Raw genomic sequence first — 26,266 nt, 5'->3', positions numbered from 1 at the left:
CTCACTATAAATGGTACTTACAATCGATAAAAATAGGCTCTCATTATAAATGGTACTTACAGTAGATAAAAATATGCTCTCACTATAAATGGTACTTGCAGTAGATAAAAATATGCTCTCACTATTAAATGGTGATTGCAGTAGATAAAAATATGCTGTCACTATAAATGGTACTTACAGTATATAAAAATATGCTCTCACTATAAATGGTACTTGCAGTATATAAAAATATGCTCTCACTATAAACTGACGATTGCAGTCGACAAAAATATGCTCTCACTATAAATGGTACTTACAGCAGATAAAAATATGCTCTCACTATAAATAATACTTACAGTAGATAAAAATATGTTCTCACTATAAATGGTACTTACAGTAGATAAAAATATGTTCTCACTATAGATGGTACTTACAAGATAAAAATATGCTCTCACTATAAATGGTACTTGCAATAGATAAAAATATGCTCTCACTATAAATGGTACTTACAATCGATAAAAATAGGCTCTCATTATAAATGTTACTTACAGTAGATAAAAATATGCTCTCACTATAAATGGTACTTGCAGTAGATAAAAATATGCTCTCATAAATGGTACAGTTACAGGTACGATAAAAATATTTCACTATAAAATGACGATTGCAGTAGATAAAAATAGCTCTCACTATAAATGGTACTTACAGTAGATAAAAATATGCTCTCACTATAAATGGTATTTACAGTCGATAAAAATATTCTCTCACTATAAACGGTAATTACATTAGATAAAAGTATGCTCTCACTATAAATGGTACTTACAGTCGATAAAAATATGCTCTCACTATAAATGGTACTTACAGTAAATAAAAATATGTTGTCACTATAAATGGTTCTTACAGTAGATAAAAATATGCTCTCTCTGTAAATGGTACTTACAGGAGATAAAAATATGCTCTCACTATAAATGGTACTTTCAGTAGATAAAAATATGCTCTCACTATAAGTGGTACTTACAGTAGATAAAAATATGCTCTCATTATATATGGCGCTTGCAGTAGATAAACATATTCCCCCACTATAAATGTTTTTAGGATGAACGTATGAAGATCGAAGATGATAAAGAAACAGTTTTTTGAAAAATTAAAATGTCCCTATATGGTCAGATGGTTAGGGTGTTCGAATTATAACCTGAGGGTCGCATGTTCGAATCTCCGTTACATCAAACATGCTTGCCATTTCAGCCGTGGTGGCGTTATAATATTACGACCAATCCCACTATTCGTTGGTAAAAAGTAGTCCAAGAGTTGGCGGTGGGTGGTGATGGCTAGCCACCTTCCCTCTAGTCTTACACTGCTAAATTAAGGAAGGCTAGCGCAGATAGTTCTCGTGTAGCTTTGCGTGAAATGAAAAAACACAAAAAGTTAAAATTGTGTTAAATTTGTCACGTGAATAAAGTTTGCAAATTAAAACAAATAATTTGAAATAGCTGATTCTAATTTTATACACAAAAAGAAATATTACTGAGATAAATGGGTTAAAAAACAACACATTAGGTCTGATGATGACAAATTTTTCATTATATACTAAAAGTGTAACTGATATTTTGTTTAATAGTGTTTGAATAATTTGGATGTGGTCTTAAGAGCGTCAGAATGATCTAGAAAGACGTTTGTTTTCTTCGCGGTTTTCTCGAGTTTTACTCAACAGCTACAGCTGAGGAAGACTAACCTAAACTTTCTTGCTGCACCTGCAACGCCCCCTACAATCCCATACCCACTTATACTCTCGTCCCTAAAACATGTGTGTTCAAACTCTCTGTTTCTCAACGTGAAGATGACCTAGGAAGGTCGAAACGTTGTTCTCTCCTGAGAAAATCTAGAAATATTTAGAAAAACTCAAAATATTTGGTGATATATAGAGATAACATAGACAGCTGGGAACCAGCGTCACATCACTAGCTCTGAGAAAATCTGGGAAGATTTGGAGAAACTCAAGATATTTGGTGATGTATAGAGATAACATAGACAGCTGAGAACCAACGTCACGTCACTAGATCTGAGAAAATTTGGGAAGAATTAGAACGTAGACAGCTTGTAACTCGTAGCACACAGTTAAAGATACTTCCATCTCTTAAAGCCCAATGTGAACATTGTGGAATAAAGAAATGTAATTACAGCTATACACTCATGTTAACAGTAGAAAATTGTCTTCAGTATTCTATAGATAGGCTATTAACTAAAAGTGCAACGTTACAAAGGAAATATAAATATTCACAAATATTGTAAACTACACAGTAATTATGCTATTTTAAACCATTATCGTTGTGTTTACCTTTCGAACAACACTGTTACCATTAGACACTAATACCCGACACTAACATTTCCTTTAAAACTAATTTCTGGAAGGAGTGAGATGACATATCTTGGACAACTTTTCCGCATACCGTACACTGTATGTGGAAATCAGTTTCCAAGCCATGTTTAATCAAATATAGAAAAGTCCGTGGATTTAGAAGTATTAGGGACATGGACATGGGATTCATAAGCACGTTTTCGTTCTCTACAGTTTATAGAAACGTTGCTGTGAACTTAGAAATTCGACTTTCTACTTTATGTTACAGCTTAAATTCCGAAAGCTAGATCATAGAATTGGCATGTTCTAATGGTTATGGTAATGGAATTAACCATCTGAGAGTCACTGGTTCGAATCCCGTATCTGAACTTGTTCACCCCTTTCAGCGTGAGGGCGTTATAACGCGACGGTTAATCCTGCTGTTTGTTTTTAAAGAGTAGCCCAAAATATGATGGGGAGTGATACTGACTAGTTGCCTTCGCTCTAGTCTAGTCCCTTACCTTAAAATTAGGAACGGCTAGAATAAACAGTCCTCAGGTAGCTTTACGCGACATATCAAACAAAATAAACAGATAGCAGAAGACATTTTTAGTTTCTAAAGAGGAATGTGTCAAAAACACCTGTTATTATCTGGATTTTTGTAACAGTGCTGGAAAGGTAGTTATTATTGCCTTGTGGTCTTTGTAAGCTTTCTTTTCCTTGTCTCTGGCATTCAAAAATACAGTAGAAGCCTTGTTTGCTGTTTCAACAAACTTCCATCCCTCGCGTGTAGGACCCGGCATGGCCAGGTGGTTAGGGCACTCGACTCGTAATCCGAATGTCGCGAGATCGAATCCCCGTCGCACCAAGCATGCTCGCCCTTTCAGCCGTGGGGGCGTTATAACTGTATGATCAATCCCACTATTAGTTGGTAAAAGAGTAGCTCAAGAATTGGCGGTGTGTGGTGATGACTAGTTGTCTTCCCTCTAGTCTTACACTGCTAAATTAGGGATGGCTAGCGAAATTAGAACACAAGCAAACAAACTGTTGTCGATGTTAGTGTTAGTGTTCATGTTTTTGATAGTCGTCTTTGAATACATTCCACACGCTACATTTATTGATATAAAACAGTTAAACCAGGAAACAAACAAAAAATAACTCAGACATATAAGTCGAACAACTAATTACAGAAACGTTGTATATCTAAATATTAGCATTAAATACAATTCCAAGTTCTCTCACGGACATATAATATATTTTTAGAGGAAGTGTTAAAACAAGGTAGAGTTATCGTGAATATTTTACATTGTATAAGTTAGTGAAAGACAACAAAATACCAGAAGTGTACAATAAAAACAAAAACCAATGTTAAGCCAATACCTAATACTAAATAAAGACAGTAACGTTACCACCAAACTGGTTAGCTACAGGTCAAGAGACCGACTAGTGAATATTAAATAGAGACAGTAATGTAACCAACAAGATGGTTAGCTACAGGTCAAGTGACTGACTAGTGAATATTAAATAGAGACAGTAATGTTACGAACAAGATGGTTAGTTACAGGTCAAATGACCGACTAGTGAATACTAAATAGAGGCAGTAATGTCACCACTAAACTGGTTAGCTACATGTCAAGTGACCCACTAATGAAAACTAAATGGAAAATGTTTTTTCATGACATTACGATTAATATAGAATTTGCTTCCATGTTCTGCATAACGTTGTCTGTAATCTATCATGTTTGCTGATCAGATTATGTGGCTCCAATTTGTAGGGCTCAGCTAAATATGGTGAGTAATTTTCTATTGAGTAATGAATTAATATTTTCCATGTTTTAACCTTAAGGTTATCAATGAAGACATTTATTTGCAACGTTTATTCGAATGACATCATTTTTTTGGTTATTTCAGTAGATTTTAACACATTTTAACGGGAAACGTTTTATTTCTCGGTTAGTAATTTCAAATGTTTCAGTGGTTCGAGCTGTCTTTTAAATTATTTCTATGAAAGAGAACATTGAAACCAATATACTCCTTATCAGAATTTATCTGTGGGAAACTGGAAATAACAAGGTTCCAGGCTGATTTTGTAGCCAATAAACAGATAGCTGAAAATAATTTTGATAAATTGTTACATAATATATGATAACATTTTTTTCTACAAATGCCACATAACCCATTACACTCAACGTTGCATAGGAAATAAATCTAATGATTAACTTGTTACCTACTGATGTTTAACTTGTTACCTACAGATGTTTAACTTGTTACCTACTGGTGTTTAACTTGTCACCTGCAGATGATTAGCTTGCTACCTGCTGACGTTTAACTTCACCTGCAGATGACCTACTGATGTTTAACTTGTTACCTACTGGTGTTTAACTTGTCACCTGCAGATGATTAGCTTGCTACCTGCTGACGTTTAACCTGTTACCTACTGATGTTTAACTTGTTACCTACTGGTGTTTAACTTGTCACCTGCAGATGATTAGCTTGCTACCTGCTGACGTTTAACTTGTTACCTACTGATGTTTAACTTGTTACCTACTGGTGTTTAACTTGTCATCTGCAGATGATTAGCTTGCTACCTGCTGACGTTTAACCTGTTACCTACTGATGTTTAACTTGTTACCTACTGGTGTTTAACTTGTTACCTACTGGTGTTTAACTAGTTATCTACTGGTGTTTAATTAGTTATCCGCTGGTGTTTAACTTGCTACCTACTGATGATTAATCTGTTATCTATTGATCATTAACTCTTTCAACTAGCCTGCTGTCTTCCCTCTATTTTATCAGTTCAAAAGGTTGAACGTTTCCCAATTATTAGCATGCCGGACAATGGATGTGCGAGTCCAGAACGTCTCGATGCCATAGAAACAATAAATTATGCTACATATTTTGGATTTGTGGATGCACCATGCTGGTGACGGTCAAATCCCGTCACTTGGTCAGACAAACATAGGCCTAAAGTTGGCCGTCAGTGCTATAATTCAAAAACAGACAACGACCTTATCACTTACACTATGTTTGAGACACGTAATGACACTGATATGGACAACTATCATCTAGTTTGTCCCATAGTGGCACAGCGGTATGTTTGCGGACTCACACCGCTAAAAACCGGATTTCGATACCGTGATGGGCAGAGCACAGATAGCCCACAGTATAGCTTTATTCTTAATTCAAAACAAACAAAACCACCTAGTTTATATTTAAAAGACATAATATCCGAAATCAAATAAACTGTTATTTTAAAATTACGAACGAGTAGGTGCATATAGTCCTTGTGTAACGAAAATTCTAAAACAACTAAACCTATAACTATAGATTTCGAATTGTTTTATATTGTAAGCCCACATTCTATGTCGTCAACTTTGAGAAAAATTATACGTTCTGTCACTATCAACACGTAACGTTGATGGACGGATGAAAGCTCTGACACTGTCTGTCTCAATTCAATATTTGCTAAACACATCACTAAGTGTGTAACACGAGATCTATTATTATTATTATTATTTATTTCTTCTGAATCTGTCAACTTTTCGATAATTAATCGAAATCCATGTGTTTATCGGCGGTTCTGGTAATAAACAAGTGACGGGTTCGATTTAACACAAGTTACGTCACAAACTGGCAATACTGAGTACGCCACCAAGTTTCTCTTCTGTTTACTATAAGAAAACAACAACATAAACAAATGCAGTTTACAGAAAGGAACACAGATATTTCTTTCTTCCAAGTTTTCTCTCTTCCGACGTTTCAATTTTCCATTCTACTTTTTTTTTTTTTTTTGTGGCAACAGGCTGGTTGAATAATACCCGATTTAAGTAATTTCAGCCATGAAAAGAAGTCTGAGATACTTTTTACTTCACCTCCCAGTGGCTCAGCGGTATGTCTGCGGAATTACAACATTACAATCCGGCTTTCGATACCCATGGTGGTCAGAGCACAGATCTCCCATTGTGTAGCTTTGTGCTTAATTCAAAACAACAAAAATGTTTACTTTTCTCTACAGCTTATGATGGGTGAAAATATCTTGGTTGAAGTGATTAAGATCAGTAGAATTTAAATAGCTTACCGTAGAAAGAGTTTGTTTGTTGGCGAAACAGTGGTGAAGATTTAAATTCTAGAAGCGAAAAATGAAGACTTATTCTTTGATCAAATAATTTATCGTTCTTTTGACGATGGAGTTTGTGAGTTTAGCTTTAAAATTTTGTTCGACAGGTGTAGGGGTCTCTAAGAATTCACATGGCACTTTGAGTGTCGATTGGTAATGGATTTCTTATATTTTCTGTGTTCTCAGGTTGCTTTTACTCGGCCCGCAATGGCCAAGTGGTTAAAGCATTCGACTCGTAATCCGAGGGTCGCAGGTTTTAATCCTCGTCACACCAAACATGCTCGCCCTTTTAGCCGTGGGGGCGTTATAAGTGTAACGGTCAATCCCACTATTCTTTGGTAAAAGAATTAGGGACGACCAGCGCAGATAGCCCTCGTGTAGCTTTGCGCGAAATTACAAAAACAACAATCATGCTTTTAGTCACTTTTGTATTGGACATAACATGGTAAATGCGTGAATAGGGAGGAACGTCTGATGAGAAAGGTTCGAGTACTATAACAAAGAGTGTGAAATCATCATGACAACAAAGTTCTTTCATGAATATAAAATTTTCAAAGAGGATCAATGAGAAAATGTTCTATCGACCGAAAATGAAACATTTTTTAATTTGTTTGTTTTTCATTAGCTCCATTTTGAAGTATTGCAACGTTAAAAACCGGGTTTTGATACCTGTGGTGGCCGAAGCACAGATGGTCTATTATGTAGCCTCGTACTTTAAATAATTAAACTTTTAAAATTACACATGACTGTTTATTTCAGTTTTCGTTTGTTTTGTTTTGAACTTCGTGCAAAACTACATGAGGGTTATCTGCGCTAGCCAACTCTTGGGTTACTCTTTTTGAAATGAATAGTGGGATTGACCGTCACTATATAACGCCCTCACGGCTGCAAGGGAAACATGTTTGGTCTGACAGAAATTTGAACCCCCCCGACCCTCAGATTTTGAGTCGAGCGCCCTAATCACTTGACCATGCCGTTCTAGGCCCCCTATGGGCACAGTGGCATATCTGCTAGAAACCGGGCTTTGATACCCGATTTGGGCAGAGCAGTGATAGCATTTTGAAGTTTTGTGCCAATAAAACAGCAATAGCTGTTTATTTACCCAAAATTATTTCAGCGATATAATTTCTGAAATTTGTTTAAAATGATAGTTTAATTGTAACTAAATAAACGAAATATATATATATATATAAGTTACGTGTTTCAGTAAATATGTAACAAGTTAAACTGTTTGTTTGTTTTGTGTTTGTTTTGAATTTCGCGCAAAGCTACTCGAGGGCTATCTGCGCAGGCCGTCCCTAATTTAGCAGTGTAAGACTAGACGGAAGGTAGCTAGTCATCACCACCCACCGCCAACTCTTGGGCTACTCTTTTATCAACGAATAGTGGAATTGACCGTTACTTTATAACGCCCCACGGCTGAAAGGGCAAGCATGTTTGGTGCGATGGGGATTTGAACTCGCGACCCTCAAATTTGTTAACGAAGAATATTGGGTTATTATATAGACGGTTATACCAAAACGATGGAAAATTTTACGACTATTGTTAATGAATATGGAACACATATAACGTTGAATGTGTAAAAACATTTATACTCGTATAGAACAACAAAATCAGTTTTAAAATATTTAGTCTACGACAGCTTCAGGTCTATGAGAAAATATATGTAATATTATGGAAATTGTAAGGAATTCCAACAGTATAATTGACATAATAATACCTAAAACATACCCATCATGATCAGATTACATATTAGGATATACGTTAAGCAGGAAACTAATAAGTTTGACCAATATAACATTATGAATTATAAAAAGATACTTGGTCAACTGTAATATTCAGTTTTCGCGACATATATTTAAAAGTATAAAATGCAAACTAAGGACAGTTATTGTAGAGTTTTATTATCGTTCATCGATTACTTACCTTCACTTTGCTTTTCACCATTAACTTATTTAACGAAATGGAAATAAGATGTGGACGGTTGGTTGTTTGGCGTTTTATGGCCCAAAGCAACTGCGCCAAATAACCGGTAATAAAAAATTAAAAGTAAAGTGAAATTATTAAAATTTGTAACAAGGAATTATTTTAAAAAAGTAATTTTTGAATTAAAAACTTAAATAGCGTTAAAAAGGTCAATGGCTTTTAAACATTTATGAGGCGGACGGTGTCACCATCGCCAATGATACTGTCCAGCGTCAGGGTTTGGTTTGTTTTGAATTTTGTGCAAAGCTACACGAGGGCTATCTGCGCTAGCCGTCCCTACGTTAGTAGTGTAAGACTAAATGGTGTTTTTTGGTGTGTTTTTTTCTTATAGCAAAGCCACATTGGGCTATTTGCTGAATCCACCGAGGGGAATCGAACCAGTGATTTTAGCGTTTTAAATTCGTAGACTTAACGCGGTACCAGCGGGGGACAAGACTAGAGAGAAGGCAGCTAGTCGTTGCCACCCACTGCCAACACTTGGGCTACTCTTTTGCTAACGAATAGTGGGAGTTAGCGCACATTATAACGCCCCCACTACGGCTGAAAGGGCGAGCATGTTTGGTGTGACGGGGTTTCGAACCCGTGACCCTCAGATTACGCGTCGAGTGCCTAAACCACTTGGCCATGCCAGGCCACAAACCTAGGTACGGACAAACAATATTATAGTATTGCACAGAAAAACTATGAAATGAATGGCATTAGGTAAAACATTACATAATATGTTTTCTATAATTTACAAGAATATTCATCTGCAGTTTGAACACATATTTTAAAAGAATCAGTACTCGTCCTGTAGATGGACTTTTTATTATTATGTTGTTTTTAGTTTGACTTTACTATGAAGGAAATAAAGTAAGGAAAAGTTTTCATTTAACTTTTTATCTGAAAATTATGAAACATAAACCAGTTGTTGTTTTAAGGGTAACGTAATACCCTATAACTTAAAATACAGTTTACTGTCTGTTCTTTAAACATGACTAGTCATATTTTATCAACTTGCTTGAATAACGTATCATTAACTTGCTTAAAATAACTAACTTAAGATTTCCAACTTTTAAACAATAGAGAGTTGTTTCTTTTCTTTAACCTCTTTAAACAATAACTAGTCTAATGTTCACAACTTTTAGAACAACCTCTTTAAACAATAACTAGTCTAATGTTCACAACTTTTAAACAATAGAAAGTGGTTTCTTTTCTTTAACCTCTTTAAACAATAACTAGTCTAATGTTCACAACTTTTAAACAATGAAAAGTCATGTTTTCGTTACGTCAAGCTCTTTTAACAATAACCAGTCTAATGATTGCACACTGCCTTGGAACAATGAATAATGAAGTTCTTGTCAGTTCTTTAGGTTAGTTGCTTATACTATCATTTAATTATAATTATTAACTGGTAACTAATTAACTTCAGTGAAGTAAATAAAATATCAGACTTCCATCAAGAAGTCCTAGAATTGGACGCCGACCAATCAAAACACAGAAACAGTTATTCTCGAGGATTCCCTGAAGGCTATAGTAGAACGTGAGACAAAACTAGTTTGAAATTAATATATAGTTATAAAATAGGATTTACTAATTAATTATTAAACTTGAGTAACCTTATAATCTATTAAATGAGAGCACATTAGCTTTTTTATATGAAAGCTAAATAATAATTTCTTCGCTTTCTTTAAAAAGTGGGTAGCCATGTTTTTGTAAACTTCTTAAATAATAACTAGACTGATGCTTCTTTAACTTTTCTAAAAAATAACTATTAAACATAGTTAATATTTCGTCAACTTGTACAAAACTATTCTGTTGCCTTGTCAACTGCTAACAAGTGTTAATCATTACGTTCGGCAGTCGACTCGTAATCCGAGGGTCGCGGGTTCGAATCCCTGTCACACCAAAAAGGCTCATTCTTTCAGCCGTAAGGGCGTTATACTGTTCGGTCAATCCCACTATTCGTTGGTAAAAGAGTAGCTCAAAAGTTGGTGGTGGGTGGCGATGACTAGATGTATTCTCTCTTGTCTTACACTGCTAAATTAGGGACGGCTGGCGCAGATAGCTCTCGTGTAGCTTTGCGCGAAATTCAAAACAAACAAAAACAATACTTTCGTCAGCTTCTTGAAACAGTAGTTGATACTGTTATGTTAACTTTCTTAAACAAGTCGTTCGCATTTCTTTGAACAATAGCGATTTATATCATTTGCCAATTTCTTTAAACAATAACTTGTCATATACTTTTCCACTTTCTTTAAGCAATAGCTGATCACATATTTTGCCAACTTCTTTAAATAGCTACTATTGACTTGAACTTCTACAAACAACAACTATACGCATGCTTTGTAAACATATTTTATACATGGAGCGATGCTATAATAAATTACTTTTATACAATATAAGTGGGTTGATTTTAAAATATAAGACAGGAACATTTATATAGCAGTAGAGCAGAGTTTTTAGGATGGGTTTTGATGATCAGATATCAATCGCTTTCGTGGCTAGTATTCTATAAGATCATTTAAGTATAATTACTAATTATTGTTTTTTTTTATAATTGTATGCCATTTATTAATTACTTTTAATTATTCGTTTTACCTGCTAATCAGCTGCGGTCATTGAGAAGAACTACTTTTGTGTTAGCTAGGATTCAAACCTGGGTTGTTCGTTTTTCTTTGAAAGAAGATTGGGACTTTATTCACTCGATCAGAGAGCTAATTACGAAAATTGTTCAGATCATAAACAATTTTTATAAACAAATGTATAATTATCTGCATCTCATTGTAACTGTTAGTAGTCTGTACCATTACTTAAGTTTGACTTTAATTAAATAGTATTTACAGAAAACCTTTGATTTTTCTGCAGGCGACCGTCATGCCACATAACGAAGTGAAATAATACTAAACTAATAATATACGAAGTGTTTGTTTGTTTGTTTGTTTGTTTGTTTTAATTTCGTACAAAACTACTGGAGGGCTATCTGTGCTAGCTGTCCCTAATTTAGTAGTGTAAGACTAGAGGGAAGGCAGCTAGTCATCACCACCCACAGCCAACTCTTGGACTACTCTTTCACCAACGAATAGTGGGATTGACCGTAACATTATAACGCCCCACGTTTGGCGCGACCGGGATGCGAACCCGCGACCCTCAGATTACGATATACGAAGTGTCGAGAAGATAAAAAGAATAGCCGATATAATATTTCCACAATCTTTCTAAGCCTTTGTACAACGACAGAAGTGTCGAGAAGATAAAAAGAATAGCCGATATAATATTTCCTCAATCTTTCTAAGCCTTTGTACAACGACAGAAGTGTCGAGAAGATAAAAAGAATAGCCGATATAATATTTCCACAATCTTCCTAAGCCTTTGTACAACGACAAAAGTGTCGAGAAGATAAAAAAGAATAGCCGATATAATATTTCCACAATCTTCCTAAGCCTTTGTACAACGACAGAATAACAACCGTAAAGTGGGGTAGAAAACTCTTTAGTAATTAATTAATGAAGGTAACACTTATTAGTGGACTTAAGTGATCAAATAGCATAGTGACAATAACAAAGACCACCATAACTTTCTTTTAAAATTCATGACCTTAATGCATTTACGATGTCTGGGAAAATCATAAATCATTTTTTGAAATAATTAAAATAGTACGATATACACAAGTAGAATTAAAGATTCGAACATTGGATCCTTCTACTTGCTAATCACTAGGACAAGTTCGGTCTATTAACCTCTATTTTAATTCAATTTGTAACCTTCATAACCTTCATTTAGATACACTTACGTTTCTGTTTCTAACCTTCCATTTCGTGTTCACGTTTCGATTTCTGAACTTCACTCATATACAAAATCTATATCTCTTCGAAAATGAAATATGCAAAAAATTTGGTATTAACGTTAAGCTACATTGTATAAACACAGGTTTTGTTATTATTGTTATCAGTTACTTATTTAAGTTTGTAACACGTTTTCAGAACATTTGGCGATAGACATACCTTCACTCTCAGACTGGTAATCTTGAAAATTCTCCATCTCATTTCGAGTACCAATGACCAAATCTTTCATATCAGCAGCATTGTTCTCAGACGTTACTGACCAATTATTGTTGGAGCAGGACGGATGTTGTAGCCAAACATGTTGTGAATCCGTTATTGAGCAGGATGTGCCATCAATATTGTACGATCCGCAGTTTTATCAGAGATCTTTGGGAACGTGGCATGAGTAAAACTCTTCTTCTGACCATCGTCCAGTCTTGACCAGAAGACAAGGAATGTTTTCTGGAAAGCAAATTTTCGATAAAGAAATCAGATGTCACTGTTGGAGAAGTCTTCATTCGAGTAGCATTAACTTCTTCCGTCCGGTTAGTTTCTTTCTCACAGTTGCTGTTGTTCATTCCTGTTATTGGCTGGCAAATTTGGCCCTGTATGAAACGACGTCTCTAATAGAGATATCGTTTTCTCACGATAGTCTACGCTGTCACCACAGCTCATGACATAATTGCACAGGATTTCTCCCTCCTTTTCGTCTTTGAACCTATTTGTCTCGTTATGATTTGACGTTTAGCATCACCGTGACAACACGGCTCCACCCATTTCTGGTCGGGCTTTCAGTGGTTGACTTGCTGTGTCCCGTCTTCGACTGTATATGGTAGCACTTAGATAGTTACTAATAGCCTTTTGGAATCAATTTGACACTCGGAAAATGATGAATTAAATAATAAAAAAAGCGGTTTATAATCTGATGCAATAGGAAATGGGTAATTAAATGGTGGGTCTACTTGAGAGACGACTTAAGGCTGCTCATTAATTAAGTCTCAGTCTGCGGAACTGGAAACAGACGAAGCGCGTCGTCCCGTCACAACGGCTGGTACAGCGTATCTGGTGGCGGGGTCAGGATTTATAAATACGAACCAGAAAAGTACTTATCAATCTGATATTCTCATTCTGTTTGTTGGTTTCTTTGCTTGGAATTTCGCGCAATGCTAAATGAGGGGCTATCTGCGCTAACCGTCCCTAATTTAGCTGTATAAGACTCATAACATAAGGAAGGCAGCTAGTCATTACCACCCACCACCAACTTTTGGATTACTTTTTTACCAACGAATAATGGGATTGATCGTGCCATTACAACACCTCCACTGCTGAAAGGGCGAGCATGTTGGGTATTACGGGGATTCGAACCCGCAATCCACAGATTGCCTGTTCTTCTCATATCAGAAACATTTGGATATTTATCTTAAACAAGCTTAACAAAACTCGCACTTTTAGCAGTTTTTTTTTAAATTACCGAAGAGTGTAACTAAACATTTCCTTCCACTATGTGTATTTCTTTGGACGCGTCACATTAGCTTCTCTGACGTTTCATCCGAATATGACTGACACTCTTACGTCAACACTATATACCATTGTTATTTTTTCAATGACCAACAGAAAACGATTGACAGTTGAACGTCTTCACTTTAACCTGTTGAGTGCCAAGTATTTCAGCTGCTACAATACAACTCTAATGCTTCTTCATTTTGTAACTTTTTTGTGCCGCCATTTTGGATCGAAAGTGAAACAATTTGTAAGTAGGTCAAATTCATGTATGGTGCTGACATCTAATGTTGAAGTTATGTATTATTGAGGACGAATTAACTCGTCCGTGGCACTGTGTTACAGATCGGCTTGGACGACTTATCTCGTCTATGGCACTGAACAGGTTAAAGCTGCTTCAAAGCAAACTTTTCTCGTTCTTTCTTGGATAAAGCATTTTCTTAGCAAGTGCACCACGCAAGTTTGTTTTTTCTCTGCAAACTATGCACGAACATTTGTTTTTTTACGCACGTATAATCATTTGCTAATTAGCATTAAAACTTAGATGTTCTGCACTGATAAGTATTGTTTGGATTCGCTGTTAATTTCAATTGCTGACTTTTTATTAGCAGAAATAAGAAGAACATTTATTTTATATATGTATTGTGCTTCCACCTGTCGGGTACAGCACGCACTATTACCCGATTGTGAAGTACTTGCAGTCATGTTGTAACGATCGAACATTAATTGTTGTCATGTTATGTACCCTATACGTTCACGTAAGCCACGGTATTTTTGATTTATAGACACTAATTAATAATTAATTTACATCCTACCTTTTATCTTTTAATCTCTTGCCGCCTTCAGGGAAGTTTTCAGAAAATGGCGGTATGGATCCAACAATGGGTCTCTTTGGTGAAGAGTCTGCTTTGCAATCCATTCATTCTCGCTCATTAGGACTTGAATCAACCAACGATTTGAAGAGAGATTTTGTGATTATGCCGACTTCTGCTCCGTCAACTGTGCGTATTATCAATTAGTATGTATGAGGACTTTGTGTCGTGTGACTCATTACTTTCACATCAATATGTTTTGTTATATAGTCTTCTGTGACATGAGTCCCTATTACAGATAAATTAGTAGATGTATATATATATATATTGCTTCTAAACTGAAACTTCTCTTGACCTTTATGTTTCTTCAAAGTGCTAAAGTCCACCATTTACAAGAGATGTTGTAAAAGGTGTTTTTGCTTTCCACTGGGGGTTTAATGCACTTGATGCGTATTAAATACAATCGTGGTGTATTGTGGCTTCTGACTTGTATTCTTAGAATGGACAGCGGTCTGTTTACGGACCTACATCTCTACAATCCGAGGATCGATTCTCTGTGGTTGACACAGCAGATTGTCCGACTCGGCTTTTTTCTCAAGCAAGCCAACAAGCAAATTGTGAATGTTGTCCTAATTTTCAGATTAATGTGTCTTTGTGAATGTGTTTGTTCATGCTCATCCTTTGTTAGCTTTTGTTTACTATGTTGTCTTCTTCATCACGTGTTCCAGATATCCATTCTCAAGGAGGGATCTATTGGCGTGGTTTTAATTCTTCCTAGCACCTTCTGTATTATTAATCTCGATCATTCTTAAAACCAGGCGACTTACGACGTCTGTCTTTATCCTATCAGGGTGGTTTAACTAATTGTTTAGATAAATGTCAGTATTTGTTTCTTTTAAACTCCTACGGTGGATGAATTATATAACATATGGCGTCTAGGGATGGAAAGACGTTATGATTTCTATATTCAACTTTAATTACAATTGTGGATGTTTTTGCTTCATTAATTCATAAATCCTGGCGCCCTTTCCCTGTAGTGTAAACATTAATATTGTAAATACACTCAGTCATTGTTAACTGTCATTGGTGCATTCCTGAGGACCACGAGGAACTACCAAACTATAAACAACGGGGTCAACTAACTCATAGATTTACATATAATGTATGGAAGACATAGAGTCACATGCAGTATATGGAAGATATGTTCCTAAGATGAAAGTATTTTATTACTTATTTTTATTTTAGTTAATATAACCCACTCTTTAACAGCGTGGAAGGTATGTCAATATAACGCACTCTTTAACAGCGTGTAAGGTATGTCAATATAACCCACTCTTTAACAGCGTGGGTATGTCAATATAACCCACTCTTTAACAGCGTGGAAGGTATATCAATATAACCCACTCTTTAACAGCGTGTAAGGTATGTCAGTATAACCCACTCTTTAACAGCGTGGAAGATATGTCAATATAACCCACTCTTTAACAGCGTGTAAGGTATGTCAGTATAACCCACTCTTTAACAGCGTGGAAGATATGTCAATATAACCCACTCTTTAACAGCGTGGAAGGTATGTCAATATAACCCACTCTTTAACAGCGTGTAAGGTATGTCAGTATAACCCACTCTTTAACAGCGTGGAATGTATGTCAATATAACCCACTCTTTAACAGCGTGGAAGGTATGTCAATATAACCCACTCTTTAACAGCGTGGAAGGTATGTCAATATAACCCACTCTTTAACAGCGTGTAAGGTATGTCAGTATAACCCACTCTTTAACAGCGTGTAAGGTATGTCAGTATAACCCACTCTTTAACAGCGTGGAAGATATGTCAATATAACCCACTCTTTAACAGCGTGTAAGGTATGTCAGTATAACCCACTCTTTAACAGCGTGGAAGGTATGTCAATATAACCCACTCTTTAACAGCGTGGAAGATATGTCAATATAACCCACTCTTTAACAGCGTGTAAGGTATGTCAGTATAACCCACTCTTTAACAGCGTGTAAGGTATGTCAGTATAACCCACTCTTTAACAGCGTGGAAGGTATGTCAATATAACCCACTCTTTAACAGCGTGGAAGGTATGTCAATATAACCCACTCTTTAACAGCGTGGAAGGTATGTCAATATAACCCACTCTTTAACAGCGTGGAAGGTATGTCAATATAACGCACTCTTTAACAGCGTGTAAGGTATGTCAATATAACTCACTCTTTAACAGCGTGTAAGGTATGTCAATATAACCCACTCTTTAACAGCGTGGAAAGTAGGTCAATATAATTCAATACTGAGACTCATTAGGTGGGCTGGTATATCACAGACAAGGTAGATGTATAGGGTATATCATCAGTTTACATGAACAACAAGAAGTTAGTTTAGGTTGGGTTACTGGAAATATACACATATACATATTTATTTCTCTTAAAATAAGCATTACAAACTCTAGTACAACTCCATTTATGTTCGTTTTACTTTCGACCAGTAATACTCTCAATAAAATAACCATATAATAACCAGAGTACAATAACCTTCGTATTTCAATTTAGAATCTACTGTTTAATTTAAAAAAATAAGTGCACCATACTAGCAGAATCGTTTGTGCTACTATATGTGCAACGTATAGAGTGGTGATGACAAATTGCCTTCCTTCTAGTGTTACACTGCTAAATTAGGGAGGGCTCGTGCAGACAGCCCTCGAGTAATCTTTGCGCGAAATTAAACAAAGCAAAGTTAACTCAACAATATATACATATGACATTTACATGTATTTATACATTTTGATATAAAATTACATCCAACATAAATGTGGTCGATTTAGATTGGTTTATTTTGAATTTCGTGCATAGTTACACGAGGGCTATCTGTGCTAGCCGTCTCTAATTTTGCAGTGTGAGACTAGAGGCAAGGCATCAGCTAGTCATCACCACCCACCGCCAACGCTTGGGCTACTCTTTTACCAACGAATAGTGGGATTGACGTCACATAATAACGCCCCCACAGCTGAAAGGACGAGCATGTTTGGTATGATGGGGGTTCGAAACAGCGACCATCAGATTACGAGTGGAGTACCTTATCCACCCAGCCATGCCGGGACCCTACGTCGTAGGACTAGGCCTTTTAGATTATTGTTTATAACTTTAAACTTCAACTAAACCGGATACAATTTTTAGAATTTTGACAATCTCTTCAGCTAATCCTTTTCTATTTTTAAAAAAATAAAATAACAGCAAACGGATTGCCGTAAGATGCTGAAAGTAAATTATAATGCATTTATTTTGGAATTAGAAAATGCGTGTGTTTCTAGGTTTAATTTGTTTCCGTTGGATGTGGTTGTCGAAAACTGTTCAACGCACACAGTTTTCTGAACGCTCTTTTCACTTATTATTTTTTATCTATTTCTGGAGCTCAGTGTAGTTAACAGTTTATCAAAAACAAGAGTCTTTTGTATTTATTTGTATGTATTTGTATGGATTACAAAGTGAAGGTCAAACTTAGGGTCAACCTAGGTCACAAGTTGAAGCGACATAACGTTGACATTCCTTCGTTATTATTCTAATACATGTGGACTAATTTAATTTGCTTGTTATCTTTATTACCAGATTTAATCATTATAAGAAGGGAAGCCAGACCCATTTCCTTTACCATCTTTATTAGAAGCGGACCCAGCTGTGACAACGTTAGTCAGGTCAGCGACAACATTCTGAGCACTTAGAAACAGATCAAGGAAACTGATGACTGGAGTTTGTCCATTTTCCTTAAATATAAGAGTTACCATGCGTAATGTGATTCGTAACGAAGCTGCTACGTAAAAGCATTCATATCGTGTGATAACACAGACACATCAGACCACAATAGATTGTCTGGACAACGTACATAAGGATGTTTAATTTCTGTTGAATAAACATTACAAAACGAAGTAATGAATAAAAAGTTACTGGATCTCATGAAAATTATATAACACTAATATAAAAACAATGGTAATCACACCAACTTGTCTCACGTCAGCGTTACTATATCTAATCCAGTTATAACATTAGCATAACTTGTCCTCTGTGAGTGTTACGAGATCTAATCATGCTGAAAAACAGTAATATAAGGGCCATGGTAATCACATCAAGTTGTCTCACGTCAGCGTTACTATATCTAATCCAGTTATAACAGCAGCATAACTTGTCTTTTGTGAGTGTTACTAGATCTAATCATGCTGTATAACAGTAATATAAGGGCCATGGTAATCACATCAAGTTGTCTCACGTCAGGGTTACTATATCTAATCCAGTTATAACACTAGCATAACTTGTCCTCTGTGAGTGTTACTAGACCTAATCATGTTGTATAACAGTAATATAAGGGCCATGGTAATCACATCAAGTAGTCTCATATCAGCGTTACTATATCTAATCCAGTTATAACAGCAGCATAACTTGTCTTCTGTGAGTGTTACTAGACCTAATCATGCTGTATAACAGTAATATAAGGGCCATGGTAATCACGTCAAGTTGTCTCACGTCAGCGTTACTATATCTAATCCAGTTATAACAGCAGCATAACTTGTCTTCTGTGAGTGTTACTAGATCTAATCATGTTGTATAACAGTAATATAAGGGCCATGGTAATCACATCAAGTTGTCTCATATCATCGTTATTATATCTAATCCAGTTATAACACCAGCATAACTTGTCTTTTGTGAGTGTTACTAGATCTAATCATGCTGTATAACAGTAATATAAGGGCCATGGTAATCACATCAAGTTGTCTCATATCATCGTTATTATATCTAATCCAGTTATAACACCAGCATAACTTGCCCTCTGTGAGTGTTACTAGACCTAATCATGTTGTATAACAGTAATATAAGGGCCATGGTAATCACATCAAGTTGTCTCACGTCAGCGTTACTATATCTAATCCAGTTATAACACTAGCATAACTTGCCCTCTGTGAGTGTTACTAGACCTAATCATGTTGTATAACAGTAATATAAGGGCTATGGTAATCACATCAAGTTGTCTCACGTCAGCGTTACTATATCTAATCCAGTTATAACACTAGCATAACTTGTCTTCTGTGAGTGTTACTAGACCTAATCATGTTGTATAACAGTAATATAAGGGCCATGGTAATCACATCAAGTTGTCTCATATCAGCGTTACTATATCTAATCCAGTTATAACACTAGCATAACTTGTCCTCTGTGAGTGTTACTAGACCTAATCATGCTGTATAACAGTAATATAAGGGCCATGGTAATCACATCAAGTTGTCTCATATCATCGTTATTATATCTAATCCAGTTATAACACTAGCATAACTTGTCCTCTGTGAGTGTTACTAGACCTAATCATCTTGTATAACAGTAATATAAGGGCCATGGTAATCACATCAAGTTGTCTCACGTCAGCGTTACTATATCTAATCCAGTTATAACACTAGCATAACTTGCCCTCTGTGAGTGTTACTAGACCTAATCATGTTGTATAACAGTAATATAAGGGCCATGGTAATCACATCAAGTTGTTTCACGTCAGTGTTACTATATCTAATCCAGTTATAACACTAGCATAACTTGTCCTCTGTGAGTGTTACTAGACCTAATCATCTTGTATAACAGTAATATAAGGGTCATGGTAATCACATCAAGTTGTTTCACGTCAGCGTTACTATATCTAATCCAGTTATAACACTAGCATAACTTGCCCTCTGTGAGTGTTACTAGACCTAATCATGTTGTATAACAGTAATATAAGGGCTATGGTAATCACATCAAGTTGTCTCACGTCAGCGTTACTATATCTAATCCAGTTATAACACTAGCATAACTTGTCCTCTGTGAGTGTTACTAGACCTAATCATGCTGTATAACAGTAATATAAGGGCCATGGTAATCACATCAAGTTGTCTCATATCATCGTTATTATATCTAATCCAGTTATAACACCAGCATAACTTGTCTTCTGTGAGTGTTACTAGACCTAATCATGTTGTATAACAGTAATATAAGGGCCATGGTAATCACATCAAGTTGTCTCACGTCAGCGTTACTATATCTAATCCAGTTATAACACTAGCATAACTTGCCCTCTGTGAGTGTTACTAGACCTAATCATGTTGTATAACAGTAATATAAGGGCCATGGTAATCACATCAAGTTGTTTCACGTCAGCGTTACTATATCTAATCCAGTTATAACACTAGCATAACTTGTCCTCTGTGAGTGTTACTAGACCTAATCATCTTGTATAACAGTAATATAAGGGTCATGGTAATCACATCAAGTTGTTTCACGTCAGCGTTACTATATCTAATCCAGTTATAACACTAGCATAACTTGCCCTCTGTGAGTGTTACTAGACCTAATCATGTTGTATAACAGTAATATAAGGGCCATGGTAATCACATCAAGTTGTTTCACGTCAGCGTTACTATATCTAATCCAGTTATAACACTAGCATAACTTGTCCTCTGTGAGTGTTACTAGACCTAATCATCTTGTATAACAGTAATATAAGGGCCATGATAATCACGTCAAGGTGTCTCATATCATCGTTACTATATCTAATCCAGTTATAACAGCAGCATAACTTGTCTTCTGTGAGTGTTACTAGATCTAATCATGCTGTATAACAGTAATATAAGGGCCATGGTAATCACATCAAGTAGTCTCATATCATCGTTACTATATCTAATCCAGTTATAACATTAGCATAACCTGTCTTCTGTGAGTGTTACTAGACCTAATCATGTTGTATAACAGTAATATAAGGGCCATGGTAATCCCACCAACTCATTTCAAGTCGGTGGTACTAACTTTTAGAAAGTTGTTCCTGATAAATCAACTCTTCTAATGTTAATAGGTAGATAAATCGAAGATTGCAAACTGTTATTGTCAGATTAACGGGTTTTGTAACTCGACATTTAATACCACATTAATTTAGATTTTTTCTAATTCTTTGTGTCAAAATTATATTTTTAATATAAATTTAATACACTAAGCTTTGTATAAGTTAGAATTTCAAAATCTTCAAGGCCTAATAATTAACCTGAATGATGCCGAGAAATCCAAAGGTGTGTTTATTGTACCATTAATTACTGTTTCAAAAGTTATCTGAAGTTATGCAAAACAATAACACTATGTAACACAAATTTTGATCCTAGATAGTATGTATTATTTCTTAATTGCTTATGTTGCAAAAGTACAGAAAATGACCATTATTCCCTTCAAACTTTGTTTTTATGACCTGGATAATGAAATTTATAAATTAACCTATTTGCTATGTGCAATCGGGCAAATTTACACATTTTCATTTACATAAGGTCTGAATAAAACAACATATGAAACAACATTTACATGTACTTATATTAAAGTTATACAAAAATATTTAGAAGTGAGTAGTATTTCGAAATTTGCGACTGTAATGTAAATCACTTTCACGAATCAGCATCCAAAAATAGTCTTCCAACATGTTTTTGTCATACGCTACTTGGTCACAAAGTACGTTTGAAGAGAAAAATTTGTCTTTTCCATTTAATTTAGGTATAAACAATTGGGAAATAACGCTTTCTGTCCAGGAACAAAAAAAAGTAAACATTTTGTTACATGGTGTTATCAATTACTAAGAAAAATATGGAACCAGCCAGAAGACCATTTGCCAAAAGAGAAAGTTAAATCATATATGAATTACGAACACATTTTTATAAAAACAACAACACTATTCTTACATAGTTATAGCTTCTAGTATAAACAACCACTCTTGTTGAGTTCCATGTTACGTAATGTAAACAACCATTGTTGTTGAGTTCCATCCTTGATATGTAAACAACCATTCTTGTTAAGTTCCATTCTAGATATGCAAACAACCATTCTTGTTGAGTTACATTCTAGATATGTAAACAATCACTCTTCTGAGTTCCATTCTAGATATGTAAACAACCATTCTTGTTGAGTTCCATTCTAGATATGTAAACAATCACTCTTGTTGAGTTCAATTCTAGATATGTAAACAACCGTTCTTGTTGAATTCCATTCTAGATATGTAAACAACCATTCTTGTTGAGTTCCATTCTAGATATGTAAACAATCACGCTTGTTGAGTTCCATACTAGATATGTAAACAATCACTCTTGTTGAGTTCCATTCTAGATATGTAAACAATCACGCTTGTTGAGTTCCATACTAGATATGTAAACAACCATTCTTGTTGAGTTCCATTCTAGATATGTAAACAATTACGCTTGTTGAGTTCCATTCTAGATATGTAAACAACCATTCTTGCTGAGTTCCATTCTATATATGCAAACAATCATTCTTGTTGAGTTCCATTCTACATATGTAAACAACCATTCTTGTTGAGTTCCATTCTAGATACGTAAACAACCATTCTTGTTGAGTTCCATTATAGCTATGTAAACAATCACTCTTGTGAATTCCGTTCTAGATATGTAAACAACCGTTCTTGTTGAGTTCCATTCTAGATATGTAAACAACCATTCTTGTTGAGTTCCATTCTAGATATGTAAACAATCACGCTTGTTGAGTTTCATGCTAGATATGTAAACAATCACTCTTGCTGAGTTCCATTATAGATATGTAAACAATCACTCTTCTGAGTTCCATTCCAGATATGTAAACAACCATTCTTGTTGAGTTCCATTATAGATATGTAAACAATCACTCTTGTGAGTTCCATTCTAGATATGTAAACAACCGTTCTTGTTGAGTTCCATCCTATATATGTAAACAATCATTCTTGTTGAGTTCCATTATAGATATGTAAACAATCACTCTTGTGAGTTCCATTCTAGATATGTAAACAACCGTTCTTGTTGAGTTCCATCCTATATATGTAAACAACCATTCTTGTTGAGTTCCATTTTATATATGTAAACAATCACTCTTTTTGAGTTCCATTCTAGATATGTAAACAATCACTCTTGTTGAGTTCCATTCTAAATATGCAGACAATCACACTTGTTGAGTTCCATTCTAGATATGTAAACAACCATTCTTGTTGAGTTCCATTCTAGATATGTAAACAATAACTCTTCTGAGTTCCATTCTAGATATGCAAACAACCATTCTTCTTGAGATCCATTCTATATATGTAAACAACCATTCTTGTTGAGTTCCATTCTAGATATGTAAACAACCTTTCTTGTTGAGTTCCATTCTAGATATGTAAACAATCACTCTTCTGAGTTCCATTCTAGATATGTAAACAACCATTCTTGTTGAGTTCCATTCTAGATATGTAAACAATCACTCTTGTTGAGTTCAATTCTAGATATGTAAACAACCGTTCTTGTTGAATTCCATTCTAGATATGTAAACAACCATTCTTGTTGAGTTCCATTCTAGATATGTAAACAATCACGCTTGTTGAGTTCCATACTAGATATGTAAACAATCACTCTTGTTGAGTTCCATTCTAGATATGTAAACAATCACGCTTGTTGAGTTCCATACTAGATATGTAAACAACCATTCTTGTTGAGTTCCATTCTAGATATGTAAACAATTACGCTTGTTGAGTTCCATTCTAGATATGTAAACAACCATTCTTGCTGAGTTCCATTCTATATATGCAAACAATCATTCTTGTTGAGTTCCATTCTACATATGTAAACAACCATTCTTGTTGAGTTCCATTATAGCTATGTAAACAATCACTCTTGTGAATTCCGTTCTAGATATGTAAACAACCGTTCTTGTTGAGTTCCATTCTAGATATGTAAACAACCATTCTTGTTGAGTTCCATTCTAGATATGTAAACAATCACGCTTGTTGAGTTCCATGCTAGATATGTAAACAATCACTCTTGCTGAGTTCCATTATAGATATGTAAACAATCACTCTTCTGAGTTCCATTCCAGATATGTAAACAACCATTCTTGTTGAGTTCCATTATAGATATGTAAACAATCACTCTTGTGAGTTCCATTCTAGATATGTAAACAACCGTTCTTGTTGAGTTCCATCCTATATATGTAAACAATCATTCTTGTTGAGTTCCATTATAGATATGTAAACAATCACTCTTGTGAGTTCCATTCTAGATATGTAAACAACCGTTCTTGTTGAGTTCCATCCTATATATGTAAACAACCATTCTTGTTGAGTTCCATTTTATATATGTAAACAATCACTCTTTTTGAGTTCCATTCTAGATATGTAAACAATCACTCTTGTTGAGTTCCATTCTAAATATGCAGACAATCACACTTGTTGAGTTCCATTCTAGATATGTAAACAACCATTCTTGTTGAGTTCCATTCTAGATATGTAAACAATAACTCTTCTGAGTTCCATTCTAGATATGCAAACAACCATTCTTCTTGAGATCCATTCTATATATGTAAACAACCATTCTTGTTGAGTTCCATTCTAGATATGTAAACAACCATTCTTGTTGAGTTCCATTCTAGATATGTAAACAATCACTCTTGTTGAGTTCAATTCTAGATATGTAAACAACCGTTCTTGTTGAATTCCATTCTAGATATGTAAACAACCATTCTTGTTGAGTTCCATTCTAGATATGTAAACAATCACGGTTGTTGAGTTCCATACTAGATATGTAAACAATCACTCTTGTTGAGTTCCATTCTAGATATGTAAACAATCACTCTTGTGAGTTCCATTCTAGATATGTAAACAACCATTCTTGTTGAGTTCCATTCTAGATATGTAAATAATCACTCTTTTTGAGTTCCATTCTAGATATGTAAACAATCAATCTTGTTGAGTTCCATCTAGATATGTAAACAACCATTCTTGTTGAGTTCCATTTTAGATATGTAAACAACCATTCTTGTTGAGTTCCATTCTAGATATGTAAACAACCCTTCTACTTGAGATCCATTTTATATATGTAAACAATCATTCGCCTTGAGTTTGACTTTAGATAAAGTAAACAAGTATTCTACTTGCGTCTTACTTTCGGTAAAACCAAACTTGAATGAACTTTAAATAACAACTCCACCTTTGCAGTGTTGTTGTTGTTTTTTGCATTAACTATCCTGAAACAAACGAATCCTCAACCTTTGAAATGTAAGACTAGTTGCTGTGATGTTCCTTCTGTCTCTATTGTTGCCTTATATTTTATCGTTTTTCAAAATCCCAATTTGCTGTCATTTAACTAAAGAAGATTGACATTTAGTTTGATCTTGACCTTTGAGCCACATTTACCAGTATATGAACAGTTGATTCTTTGGGGTGCTCGACCTCTGTTCCACATTTGATCAAAATTAGATAAAAACTCACACCGAGAGGCGAGAACAATAACCCTTTCGGTGGACTCAGCAGATAGCTCGATGTTCTTTTGTTATAAGAAAGCACACACACAATAACCCGTTTTTGAGGTAGGATAATAAAAATAATTAACAAAATAATTTTGAGTAAATAAAACGCTTATTTATTATAATTAAAGTTGAATTATTCATGAAAAAATGTTATATTTTGTGTTACATTGCACTTCGAAGTGAAAGAATACAAAATAAATTACCTCCAGAAAACATGTTAACAGTCTTGGTTAATCTGATTTCAAGACTACATTAGAGCTGAATTTGATTGAGTGTACCATCAATGTTAGTCTACATCTTTTATTTTTCAGGGTATTTATTTTTGTGTCACTTTATCTGACTGAGTCACAGCTTTGCATATTGTTTATTACTCAACAACAACAAAATTAAGTACCATCCGTCGGTACTTTAGTAGTTAAGCGCTTAAAAC

General features: G+C 35.0%; 1 protein-coding gene across 3 annotated transcripts in view; it reads right to left on the bottom strand.

The window, feature by feature from the left end:
* Positions 1-12,612, bottom strand: part of LOC143239497 (homeobox protein ceh-19-like) — a 42,737-nt gene extending 30,125 nt beyond the window's left edge. The window contains exon 1 of one of the 3 annotated variants that reach the window (XM_076480630.1): positions 12,398-12,612. In XM_076480630.1, the coding sequence (XP_076336745.1) occupies positions 12,398-12,467 (70 nt within the window). In that variant the 5' untranslated portion in view covers positions 12,468-12,612. The remainder of the gene's footprint in view (positions 1-12,397) is intronic. The other 2 variants (XM_076480637.1, XM_076480621.1) reach the window with 2 other exon arrangements.
* Positions 12,613-26,266: the final 13,654 nt, after the last annotated feature.

Source organism: Tachypleus tridentatus, chromosome 2 (assembly GCF_004210375.1).
Source record: "Tachypleus tridentatus isolate NWPU-2018 chromosome 2, ASM421037v1, whole genome shotgun sequence".
Taxonomy (NCBI): domain Eukaryota; kingdom Metazoa; phylum Arthropoda; class Merostomata; order Xiphosura; family Limulidae; genus Tachypleus; species Tachypleus tridentatus.
The sequence above is the reverse complement of the archived record's forward strand: the minus strand, read 5'-3'. Positions and strand labels throughout refer to the sequence as shown.